The following is a 13,259-nucleotide window of genomic DNA, read 5'->3' as shown; positions in this document are numbered from 1 at the left end:
TTTCTCTCCAAGGTAGTTTTCAATTATGTATTACAGCTATTAAAGAAAGTGATCTAGGATTCTTTGCTTTTTAAAGAAATCATCTATTAAAGTTCTGACTCATTTTATTAAAACCATATAAGCAATATCACATAAGCAGTATTAAACATGTTAATTGTTTTAGAAATAAAAGTTATTTTCATAAGGATCTTGAAGAAAATATGCCTAATATATACTAAAAATTCTGAAACTCATAAAAAGTAGGTACTAATTTATTGGACTTCAATTATATTGCAAAAGTTGTTTAAAATATGGTACAAAAATTTAAGCACTCAAACTGAAAATGTATACCTTTCAAGAAAACCATGAAAGGCTTACCTGCTATATAGGGTTTAACAGGAAAAAAAATTGTTTTGAGAGCAAAACATTAAAGTTGGAGAGAAAGAATTGCCATTTTTAATTTGAAAACTTAGTAAACATTTTTATTGATCTTCAAATCAAAGAACTATATTTAGATAAAAACCCAGCAACAGTAGCTACTATAAATGACTTTCATAGTCTAAAGCTATATGTATGAACTGAAAATCCCTAAAGTATAATATTATGTAGAAATTTTCTTATATTAGTCTATTTAATAAAATACAGTAATAATGTCCCAAAACAGCCATTTCCCACCTAACAATATACCTAAAAGATATGCATATATGCATAGTACCCAAGAGAAGAGGATGGAGACAAGATCCTCTGAATGGATGGGGAACACGGCAAGGGGTGGGGGGGAGTGGGACCTGGGAAGAATAGAGGGGGTAAAGAGGAAGGGAGTTGGTCATGGGGGAACAGAAAGCTGAGGGGGTGGGGGTAGAATAGGGGGAAGAGGGAATCATAGGATCGAAGACAGATCAGGCACCAGAGTGACCTCCAGTGATCTAAAGGTATAACACCAATTGGCCAGCTAAGCAATAGTGGAGGGACCACCTCGAATGCCCATTCCTGATAATGAACTTGATGTCTATAACCATCCGGGAGCCTTCATCCTGTGACTGATGGAAGCAGAGGCAAACACACAATTAATCACTGAACTGAACCCAAGGAACCCAGTGACAGAGAGAGAGGAGCGATGAGCAAATTGGCAAAGAATGGGCTGGCAAAACCAGCAGAGACAGCTGATCTGAACAGGGGAGTGCTCTTGGACCCCAGACCGACAGTGGGGAGGCCAGCATGGGACTGATCTGGACCCCCCAAATGTGAGTGTCAGTGAGAAGGCCTGGACAACCTATGGGGCCCTGAGCTGTGGATCAGTGTCTATCCCTGGTATACAAACTGTCTTCATGTGCCTATAGCACAAAGAGAGATGCTCTCTCAGCCTGGACTCTTAGGGGAGTGCCTGGACCCTACCAAGAGTAAAATGACAGACTCTAGATATCCCCTATGTGGAAGGATTTGGCAATAGGGTGGGAGGGAGGGGGAAGGGGAGTGCGGGAGGATGGGAGGGAGAGGGAACTGGGATTGACATGTAAAACAAGCTATTTAAAATTAAAATAAAAAATGATAAAAAAATATTAATACTGTTAATATAAAATTTATTTCAGTAAAAAAAAATAAAGATTTGACCAATACATCTATGTTACACAATTAAGAAATCTCTTTACAAGAAATTGCAGGGCCCATCTTTGTTTTCAGTTGCCTAACATAGTACCTGGCAGAAGATAGTCTACAGATATTTAATTAATTTTTCACATACATTCAAAATCCAGCAAGGTTTACAAAGATACGTAAGTGGATATAGACTTTCTGGCTGACTTCATGGGGTCCCACTGATGACTAGGTGTAAATCTTCATATCCGTAGAAATTTGAAAAGCTGATAATTGTCTGGGTAAGGACCAAAAAAACAAAGTCAGGGAAACATGTCACCTAAGTAAGGAATGCTTTATAGAGCTGGTAAAAGCAGCCTAATCACCCCAACATCCTACATACGGTATCAATCGTTCACTAAAATGAAACAAGTGAATCCTGAACAAATATATGTTTAACCACGTCTATAAGTAATCGCTGACTCAAAATAAGCCATTTTTGTCAAAATTCTATCCTAGTGAGGAATCTAAGGAAATATGTTTTTAATTCCTATTATGAGTACTACATTTTTAACAAAGTTTAATTTAGCTGTTAATTAGAAAATGTGAGAGCCACAGCATACATCAAGAAAAAAAATTCTCAAGAAAAATAAAACTTTCAGGGTAATGATAATTATACCAGAAAGGAGGGGGAAAAGGAGAAGGGAAATTAATCTCATACTTCTTGAGTGAAAAAAATCATCTATATCTATTTTTTAAAACTAATATGGACTATGTCAACCAGCTGGCCCTACTGTGTACTATATTTGCTATGACTGAGAAGCATCGAGTGCTAATCAGATGAAAAATTTTGTCCTCAAGTGGTTCATCAAGTCAAACTCATAGGACACATTCATAATTCTAATTGTTTTTGTAAATAGGGGTTCTCAATACAAGAGTAAGAAATTTATTTACTGAGCTGACTAACCGGATGTTGCGGGGGTAGTTATTAGAGAAAGCCAAAGTGATTCTGAAAAAGTAATAATCCACAAGGAGTGAGATTAGTACCTCTTTAAAGGGGCAACAACAATTACTGCCTTATAAATAGCCAAATCATAGCGCCAGCACTATACACCTTCACTGATAGAAAAGAATTAGTCTAGACAGGCATAGTAGCTGCTTGCTTTTCATGCCAGGACTGAGGAGGCAGAAGCAGGTGGATCTCTGTGAGTTAAGTCAGCCTGGTCTAGACAAGGATTTCCAGATCATAGAATCTGTCGTGGAAAAAGTCTCTGTATAATTTTGAACTGTATACACTGAATTGGGCATGAAAGTTCATTTCTGACAAAAAAAAATATCTTGGCATCCTGAGTAAATTCTTCAGGCTTTCTAAATATCACAGCATGGAAAATGAAGAGTTATATAATGTGACCTCCAAGGTATTATCTACTTGAAAAATTATGCTCCTAAAATATCAACAGTATTTGACACTTAGAATATAAGCATACTAAAAATATAATAAAAGGTTTTAGCTGGGCGTTGGTGGTGCATGCCTTTAATCCCAGCACTTGGGAGGCAGAGGCAGGTGGATCTCTGTGAGCTTGAGGTCAGCCTGGTCTACAGAGTGAGTTCCAGGACAGCCTTCAAAGCTACAGAGAAACCCTGTCTCAAAAATCATATATGTATATGTTTTCAAGTCATACGTTTTTATCTCATTTACAGAAAATGTAGAGTTTTCTATCCATAGTAGTGATTAAGTAGGAATTAAGAAAACAGGAATGCTTTCAAAGGAAAATACAAACAGCTGGGTATGGTAGCACATGCCTGTAATCCCACCACTCAAAAGGCTAAGGAAGAATTATCATGAGTTCAATACTAGACTCGGCTATCTATCAAGACCCTGTCTCAAAAAAGTGGAAACACAAACTAAACACAGGTATTAAATTCAAGACTGTGAATTTTTATTTAGCTGCCTACTGGACAACTACTACCCCAATTGTCTAGACAAGTTACGTACTTGATATTGCTTCCTTCAATAAGTTCTACTTTCTATTCATTATATAATGACAGTTAAGAAACGCTTAGTGGACCAGGACTAGTAGTATTTATGATGGGAGACAAACTTGAAATTAGCACAGATTTCTACTTAAGTGCAACAATCACACCACACAGAAAGGCAAAAAGAAGTGTTCAAATTTATAACAGAAATGAAAGAAATAGGACCATACTGTTTCCTGCTACACAGTCCATATGTAAATGTCTACTTTTACACACAGTTGGCAATTAAATTTTTACTGAACAAGTTTCTACATATGCTTTTTGGTCACTAAAATATGAGTCTATCATGTTTTGGATTTACCAACAAGAAAACAAAATAAAATACCAAGGACCATCACTTTGCAAAAACTATAAGATAATATGTCAAGTATCTTTACAGATTCATATTTCTTCAATCATTCTTGCTGATCTAATTCCTGTTTTCCTATTGACACAAATTTTGGAATCAGAGAAACCAATGCAGTTTTTAAAAAGTGGGAGAGAGATATACAAAGAGAATATGAATATGTGTATCCATTTTCAAAACCACTTCCTAATGCAAGCTGTATGAGGCCTACAGCAGAAACATATTTTTAGTATTTGTGAAATACTAAATATAGCACTATATTTTGAAATATAAAAATGTATAAATATAAATAAAATATAGCACTATAGAATGAAGCCACTAAGAAGAAAAACCATATAAGAATGCAGAAGTTATTTTTATCGAAACTGTTATTCTACAAGCCTTAATCTAGATTTATCTTATGATTTGTACCCAATTATAACATACTAGCTACAACTTCATGATTTCTTTAACTCATGAAATGTATTTTAGAAATTTATTTCCTTTCACATATTGTGAACAGTATTTCACTGCCTCTAGATGAAAACCTCGTCTCAATTTACAACAGTAAATAAATAATTCAGTTGAAACTGAAAGTGGTACCAATCCAGCAAAATATTGATGGGGAGGTTTGGCCTTCTATGCAGCAAGAACAACATAAAGTTTTCAATGGGGACTACTTGTTCAGACAAGTTACAGAGATTAGAGCAGAAAAAACAGTTAGTTATGAAACAGCTAAGATTTTCAGGGTATGGAATAAAAATACCAGAAACGTATGTAGGGAAAGATAATACCAGTGGCATTTAAACTTTAAGGATTTTCAGCTTTTAACTTTATGTAGTCAAACATGAAACAAATATTTTACACACACACACACACACACAAAATGCAAGTGTAAAACCCAACCAAAGGCCTTATGAACTAAAATTTGAAATTTGCTATGAAATTCAGACAAAATATAAGATGGAGAAACTAAGCACCTAACATAAAAACCAGTCAAGTCTTCCAACACTAAAGTCAATATCCAAGCCACAGACAGAAGCAAAAGATAGAAACACTCAGGTCTACAACTGGAAAAGCAGTTCCAACACAATTCAGATCCCGACATTTTCCCACTCAGAAACAAACGCGGGCAGCTTTTCCTGGGGAAAGAGAAAAAGAGCTCTCTAAACGTAATTTTTTAAGTGACATCTAGAAAGTATGCCTCTTTCTGTCTCTTTCCCTGGCGCCTCATTGGAGGAAGGAGGGGGGTTGTTTTTGTAGTCTCCCCCACTGAAGCAAGGCACAATCCGATGATAGCTAGAGAAACCACTTTTGACAACAGCAAACGAAAATAAAAGTGTCCTCCCTTCCCTGACAGGGTGGACACCCCACCTCACACACCCCTCCTCACTCCAGCCCCTCCCTCCCTCACCCCCCCAGCACCACCCCCTCCTCACCCCAGAGCTCCACTGCGTATGAGGTTTGGATGCTACTGCTGCCCGGAGTGAAAGTCAGAGGCAGAGGAAGGCAATGGAGCCCCCACAGACACACTTACCTTTCCTGCCCCCCACTTTTGAGTGCCTTCCCTGGAGCTGTGGAGGATGACACAAAGGGTAATAAAGGGGGGGGAGTGGAGGAGGAGGAGGCAGAGGAGGAGGAGGAGGGCTGGGGAAGTGGCTGCTCCCGGGGTAGGGAGATGTCTCCAGCCAGGGCCAAGCACAGCAGCAGCAGCAGCAACAGCAGCAGCAGCAGCAGCAGCAGTAGCAGCAGCAGTAGCAGCGGCGGCGGCGGCGGCAGCAGCAAAGGGTCTGTGTTGCTAAGAGGCTTTTGGTCTCTTTCTCTCCTTCTCTCACGGCCACAGAGAAGGAGGGTGGAAGGGGCTCTGGAGGCAGGCTGAGCGGGGGTAGGAGTCGTGGATGGGGGTTTTCTAAGAAGAAGAAACTCCTCTCCTCTCTCTCTCTCTCTCTCAGGCTCAATTCCCCCACTCAGGGCTCGGAGCTGGAGGGTGGGGGAGGAACTCGGCCGCCTTCCCCCCACCCCCCCCCTCAATTCAAGGTTGAAGTGGGGTAAAATTAGTGTCCTGTCCCTTTAAAAATAGAAATAAAAGGTGCCCCCCCTCTGCCACTGCCTCTCTCTTCATCATCAGCTGCTGCTGCTGCTGGGGTCTCTCTGCTTGGGGGGGAGGGGGGGCTCGGGTAGAAGAGACGGGAGGCACTCACTGCGCATGTCCCCCTCTGACGGGAGGCTGGTTGGTTGAAGGCAGGCGGAGGGGGAGGGGAGGAAATGAGATGTTTTCCCAGAAGGCTCCAAGGCGCTGCCGACCCGGAAGACATTGTAACGGGGGGGGGGGGCTAAAGGGGCGGGGGCGGGAAGAGGGAGGAAGTTGCTACTCTCTAACACCCCCAGCCGCCTCCTCCCTCCTTAGGGAGAGTGGAGGGACGGAAGTGGGCGTGGACCCAGGGGGAAGGGAGGTCACGTGGCGGGGCGGGCCGGGGCGGGGCCGGAGAGGCGGTGGGAGCGCGGCGCATGCTGGGAGTGGCTGTGTGCTCCCGGCGGCGGCAGGTGAAGTCGAGAGGGGAGAGGAGGCGAGTGAGCATCCTGTATCCTCGCAGTCGTCGGCGGCCGGCTTTACCCCGGTGTAGCTAGGCCTTCCTGCGAGAGGTAAGGCTGGTCCCCGAGGCAGCGTCAGGGCGGCAGCGGCCACTGGCGGGTGGAAGGAGCGAAGGTTTCAGCCAGAGGATACCGGGGAAGAGGTAGGCCGGGCGGGCCTAGAGCCAGGCGGGCTGCCTCCGGCTCCTGGCATCCCGGCCTGGCTGTGGACGGAGCCCTGAGCAGGGCAGGGAGTTCTGCAGAGACTAGATGCAGAAGGCTCCCGGGGTGTGAGGTACATGGTTGGCCAGTGTGCAGAGAAAAGCAGGTTCTCTGCAGGTGTCCCCCTTCGCTCCTGCTCCAGAGCCTGTGACCCCCACCCCCAGCTGCGAAAGCCAAACCGGATGTGTGGATTTTTATCACCTTCCACGGTAGCCTTGCCGTCCCCATCCAGCCTTCCGTCCTTCTCTGTTTTCCTTGCGATTTTGGAGAAGCTGTAGAGCAGGAACGGGCAGGGAAGGTTGGGATGAAGGCTGCCTGAATACTCTTGCCTGAGTGCTGCCACACAAAAGACTGCACGTTCTGAGGATGCGTGCGAGTGTGTGGTCCTTCATAGTGAGTTGTGTCCTTAAAAAGAGAAACCTCAAAATTTTCTTCTGTTGTAGAGGAGAAAGCTTTTTATCTGAGCGTTTGGGGGGGTTGTTTGTTCGTTTTTAGTGAAATAACGGTTTCTTTTCCACCTTCACAGTTTTTTGGATCATTAAAGTAACTTTAATGATCCAAATTGCCTAATAAGATTTTTTGAAGAACCCGAAGATCCACGAATTTATTGTATTATTATTAATTTTAGTTTTCAGTAGGATTCACCGATAGCTAAAGTTATTTTTACAGATTTTACTTGCTGCAAGTCCATACAATGGACCCTATTTATGTATCCATTATCCTGGGCTTACCTTTTCTTTGTGTAAGGGAGGTAATTATGTCAGATGGGCTCAAAACAAAACCCCAGTGCCCTAAACTTTTATTAGTAAATCAAGTATTAATCTTAGAATAAAAGAAAACAAATACATAGCAAGAAAACTAATAGGGCTTAGGTAGAACTTTTTTACTGTGATGAGGGGAGGTGGTGTTCTTTGTCATGCTTTAGAGTCCTTGTGGACTCTGGTATCAATATACCATTGTCTTTGAAAAACATAGAGTAAACTGTTACTAATTGCCTCCTGAAAATTGAAGCTTTGACTTTTATTGTCATGTATTTATAGCTAACTTGTTGTCTTTGACAGGAAGTCCAGGTTCTAGTTTTTTTTTTTTAATGTGTTTCTGCAGACTTAAAGTGTTGTTATTTCTTGGGTATCTGTTGCAACTCTAGCCTTTGGGAAATTACAGAAATATGTTGTGGGATAATTCTTTTGTATACAGTAAAGATGTGCCTTTGCCAAGGCGCTTCTGATTGATTTAATAAAGAGCTTGATGGCCAATAGCTAGGCTGCAGAGGATAGGCAGGATTTCTGGAGAGAAAGAAGAGGAGATCAGTTTAGGCACTGAGATAAAAGTGAGACAGAAGTCTGACATATGGTACAGAGCAGATGTAGCCAAGCCATGTCACAACATAGATTAATAGACACAGTTTAATTTGAGTTATAAGAGCTACTTGTGGTCAAACCTAAGCTAAAGAGCAAATTTTCATACTTAATAAGTCTTTGGGTCGTCATTTGCAGGCTGGTAGTCTCAGTGAAAAGATACTACTACAGGAATATGTAAGGTACAGGATGATGGTATTTTTGAGACATCACACTTTTCTAGGAAAGATTCCTCAGGTTGTCAGTTGTAAATTACTTTATTCATATCCAGGTCTTGGAATTTCCCACTATATGCATAACATTTATCAGGACTTTGCCACTTTCTCTTATCCTGATTAGGTTGTCCTTAATTTCTCAGCTTAAGCTGTGTGATTGTCCGAGTAGCCCACCGTTGGTGGGCATTGAGCTCTGATGTTTTACCCTAATCCAGCGAAGCCTCAAGTGTGAGCCATCTTACCGGCCATATCTTTTGTATATGTTATAAGCATAGTAGTGCTGGATGTGGGGCTTATTCTGATTTGCCTCTTTTTAGATTTGGGCATGTAATTTCAAATGGCTTTATTTCCTTTATTGTCAAGTGTGTGCATGTTTTGCTTCTGTAAGATGATCTATCCAGTTTGCTTTTACCATAACTTTAAATCTCATGCACACTTTGTGTTGTTTTATTAACTGGTAGAAGTTCTTGATTCTTCTGAATGTGTGCGAAGGGTACATTGACAAGGAGCAGTTGTGTAGGACTGGACAAATGATACTGAGAATTTATAGGACCACTGAACAGCCATCCAAAAATAAGGTATCAGTGAGAATATGTTCACTGATTCTCAGTTTCCTTTTTAGCATTCTTAACCACCTATGTCAGTAGAAATATAAAATTAGTTTGGCTTTTTTTAGCATATGAAAACAGATTGTATATTGTATATCAACTTTTTTTCTCATTCTGCCAAGATACTTCATTGATACGTTAAACTATAAGCTAGATTTCCATTACCATATATTAATATCTCATCACATATAAAGAAGACATGTACATGGTTGGGATATTTGAATTTAAATGCTAAATCTACATCAGCCTTAATAGTAATTTATAAAATTGAAAAACAATGTTAAAGCTGTATCTATTAATACCCTAAGAATTAGCCAAAATAACTGAAAAATGTTCTGAGACAGGAAATACAGGCTATGACACTCACCTTATCCTGTGTGGTAACCTTTCTGGACTAAGCAAAGTGCCAAGACAAGATCAAAAAATTTTAGCCTCCCTGTAACAAAGAGGTGTGAAGCGATTTTAAATATAAACCATGTAGAAAGCCGGGCGGTGGTGGCACACGCCTTTAATCCCAGCACTAGGGAGGCAGAGGCAGGCGGATCTCTGTGAGTTCAAGGCTGGGCTGGACCGACAGCCTCCAAAACACTACAGAGAAACCCTGTCTTGTAAAAACCAAAAAAATAAAAAATAAACCATGTAGAAGTACATCATCTTTTATCTGTTTTGCTTCTTTGTTGGTTTTGAGACAAGATTTTCCTATGTAGCCCCAGGCTGTCATAGAACTCCCCATGTAGCCTAGGCTGGCCTTGCATTTACCATGATTCTCTTGACTGAGATCCTAAAGTACAGAATTACAGTTTGGGCTGTCACAAGAAGTGGTTTTTACCATTGAAATTCTTACAATGGTAAAAACAAACTGCTTAAAAGAAACTGCTTAAAAATATTTTCTATCTTCTTGTACTGTAGAGGCAGATTTGTTTTATTTCAGAATTAAAGTAATATGTAAGGTAAGTTAAACATACAGTTTTAACCAGGAGTAAGTTCCTACATCTCTGCTTGTAAACCCTGTCCAACCCTCTCTACTATTGGTATAGTTTCTAGTATGAACTCTTGCCTTGGTATATTATATTAGTAACAGTTAATAAACCAATGTTGAAATATCAATAGAAGTCTGAAGTTGACAGTGGAATTGTCTTTGTATTACACATTGTGAGAGTTGTCATATAGTTTTACTAGTATTCTGCCATGGGGGGGGGCTCCTGTGACTGCTGTCACTGTTTCTGTAATTCTGCCTTTCATCATCTACAGAGTTGAACAGTCTGTAGCATTTCCCACTTGGTTTCTTTCTCTTAGGAGTAGCTGTCTAATGTTTATCCCTGCCTTTTTTTTTTTTTTTTTTTGTGGTTTCATAGCTTCTTTTTAAACACAGTAAAAATCATTGTAGGGCTGTACCAGTTTATTCCTTCTATTGAAAAACATCTTGCTTCTAAGTTTCCATGGTTACTGGTAGAGATTCTATGCTGGTATGGTAGCATGTAGCTTTAATCACAGCTATTCAGGTATCGGCGTAGGAAATAACTTGAATTCGGGTATTCTTAATGAGTCTGGGCATTAATCTCAAACAGAGTAAGTATACCATAAGTGTCTTATTGCTATTATAAGCATTCTAACAAAAGCAGCTCACCTCAGCTTCAGGTTCTAGTCTATCATGATAAGAAGGTCACAGCAGCAATAACTTTATAAGTCAGATTACATCCTCAGTCAGAAACAAAGCAGTAAATCTCTTCATACTTATTACTGTTGAGTACTAAGTAATATAAGCAGATTTATTAACTCAAAATCTTCCCAGCAATTGGTGAAATTGTTGTCTTAAATTTTAACTTTTCTAATAAGTATAGTGTTACAAAACTTGCCCTATGCATTTCTCTAAAGATATGATATTGAACATGTCATGATTTTTTGCTACACTATTTAATGAGGTGTTAGTTTAAATCATTGGCATTTTTAAAATAGGTCGTTTTCATAATGACATTTTAAGAGCTTTTTTTGTATTTTGAATTCAGTTATATATGGATCAGGTATTTTCTCCCAGTTGGGCTCTTTTTTGTTTACATATTCCTAACCTTGCAATTTGGAGAGCAAAACCTTTTAATAAAAAGTTCAGCTTACACTGGGTAGGGGAAACTGGGTTAATTTCTTAAATGAATTTTGTGATTTTCCACATACAGCTCTTGTACATATGTTGATGGATTTATACCTAGGGTGTGAGTGTGCATGAGGACATATGCAACTGCACATACATGCAAATGTGAACGGTGTTGTTTTAATAAGAATTCTAAAACAATTGAATAAAAGTAGTGGGGACTTTGACATTTTACATTAAAAGTAAGTGCTAGCTATAGATCTTTTTATAAATATTTATTACCATGTTGGAAAAAAATCTCATCCTAGTTTGCTACATTTTTTCAAAATCATTTATATAGTTCAGAGTTAGGCTGTATTTACTGTTTGCTGGAGAAACAAGTCCTAAGCTAAAAGTTCCTCTTGTATCTTTGCTATTGTTCCTATATTTTCTTAAGGTTTTGGTTAGCGTTTCTTAAATAAGATCTGTGTCAAGTATAGGAACCCTATAAATCTGTAGAGGTAGGGAAACATTCTGTGGTTCTATCATTAGATCTTAAGTTTTGTGTATTTCATTGGGCTACACAGTAGAGGCCTCTGAAGTTAGTTTTTTATCTTCTTGCTCCATTAAATTTAGATCCTCAGTATCTGTCAATGCTTCTCAAATGTGGGAAGAAATTGTTTACCTTGTTAACTCAGTATGTTATGGATCTAAGAGTGGTTTTCAATTTGTTTAGCATTTTCTTATTTTTTATTGTCAAGATTATAATTTTATTAACATTTCTCCCTTCCTGTCTCCAAACCCACCCATATACATACCCCTTTCTATTCTCCTTCAGATTCATAACCTCTCTTTTTCCCCACGAATTGTTAATGCATACATATATAGTCCTAAATATGGATTGTTGAATATATACATATATTATATTTTTTCACAGTTTACCATTTGACACTGGATGACCAGTAGATGCCTTTGTACCTGGGAAAAGACTTACTGTCTTAGTTAGGGTTACTATTACTGTGATGAAAGACCATGACCAAGACTACGCTTATGAAAGAAAGCATTTAATTGTGAGCTTGCTTACAGTTTCAGAGGTTTAGTCCATTATCATCATGGCAGTGAGCAATGTGGCATGCATGGCTCTGGAGCAGTAGCTAAGAGCTACATATTGATCCTCAGGCCAAGAAGGTAAGAGAAAGGAGGCTTTGGCTGGGCCTTGCAATAGCTTTTGAAATCTCAAAGCCCCACTCCCCAGTGACACATTACTTTGAAAAGGCAACACGTACTCCAAGGCCACCCCTATATGAGCCTATGAGGGCCATTCTTACTCAAACCACCACAGCCACCTCTCCCACTCCCAACTTTACTCAATTGCCTGTAGTTCTTTGTGTAGTGCTGAGGCCTTGTGGTTCTTTCCCAGTCCACTTTTGAATGTCCATTTGTGTCATCCTTCTTTCAGCTTACATTTGGGCACTCATGCTGGTGAGACTTTTGACTCTTAAATCTTTCTGCCCCCTCGTCTTACACAGTGTTCGATGAGTCTTAGGTGTCTGAAATCTTTTGTGTATGTATCCACTGGAACTAGGCTCCATGTCTTTGCATTTTGACTGGTTGTTTTGTGTAATGATTCCCATCTTTTTCAAAAAGAGGTTTTTCTTAATGAGATGTGAAGACTACACTTATCTTTAGGAATAAATGCTAGTGTTTATAGATTGTTGTTAGGAATTATGTTGGTTTAGTAAATGAGTGGTTGTAGATTCTCCTCAAATAACTGATTTCACTAGTTCTGAATAGTTACTAGGTTTCTAGTACCAGGCATGGTATCCATTTTGTTGAATGAATCTTAAATCCAGTTAAAGAACATACGGAGCAGGGTGTTGGTGGCACACCCCTTTAATCCCAGCACTCAGGAGGCAGAGGCAGGTGGGTCTCTGAGTTCAAGGCCAGCCCCCCAAAACAATACGGAGAAACCCTGTCTTGAAAAAAAAAAAAAAAAACAACAAAGAACATACTGTTACTACCAGAATAATGTGTGCCACCATGCTGGTTGAGATCCAGCTGATTCTGTAAATGTGATTTTTGAATTGTTTTTAAATCAGATCGTGTTTCTTCATCCTATTTTTATTTATTTAGGATTTGAGTTGGTCGAAATGAACAGTCGTAAAACCAAGGGTAACAGTGCAATACATGCAGAATGTCTTCCACAGGTTAGTATGTTTGTTCCTCATTTTCAAATTCTTGATAAAAATGATCAGAAAGGAATAATCTTTTTCACCTGTTTTTTTTTTTTTCTTAGCTCTTTTTAAG

General features: G+C 39.6%; 1 protein-coding gene and 1 long non-coding RNA gene across 4 annotated transcripts in view; one reads left to right on the top strand and one right to left on the bottom strand.

Annotated features, from left to right (window-relative positions):
• LOC106021059 overlaps positions 1-5,573 on the bottom strand; it is a 135,770-nt gene extending 130,197 nt beyond the window's left edge. The window contains exon 1 of the long non-coding RNA XR_001196411.3: positions 5,451-5,573. This is a non-coding gene — a long non-coding RNA (uncharacterized LOC106021059). The remainder of the gene's footprint in view (positions 1-5,450) is intronic.
• Orc4 (origin recognition complex subunit 4) overlaps positions 5,361-13,259 on the top strand; it is a 35,059-nt gene continuing 27,160 nt past the window's right edge. Inside the window, exons 1-2 of one of the 3 annotated variants that reach the window (XM_013112603.3) lie at positions 5,361-5,508; positions 13,086-13,159. In XM_013112603.3, the coding sequence (XP_012968057.1) occupies positions 5,382-5,508; positions 13,086-13,159 (201 nt within the window). In that variant the 5' untranslated portion in view covers positions 5,361-5,381. Of the gene's footprint in view, positions 5,509-5,579; positions 5,702-6,400; positions 6,557-13,085; positions 13,160-13,259 lie in introns of those variants that run through there. The other 2 variants (XM_013112605.3, XM_013112604.3) reach the window with 2 other exon arrangements.

The sequence above is a fragment of the Mesocricetus auratus genome, unplaced genomic scaffold, assembly GCF_017639785.1.
Source record: "Mesocricetus auratus isolate SY011 unplaced genomic scaffold, BCM_Maur_2.0 Super-Scaffold_100004, whole genome shotgun sequence".
In the NCBI taxonomy this organism is placed as follows: Eukaryota; Metazoa; Chordata; class Mammalia; order Rodentia; family Cricetidae; genus Mesocricetus; species Mesocricetus auratus.
The sequence above is the reverse complement of the archived record's forward strand: the minus strand, read 5'-3'. Positions and strand labels throughout refer to the sequence as shown.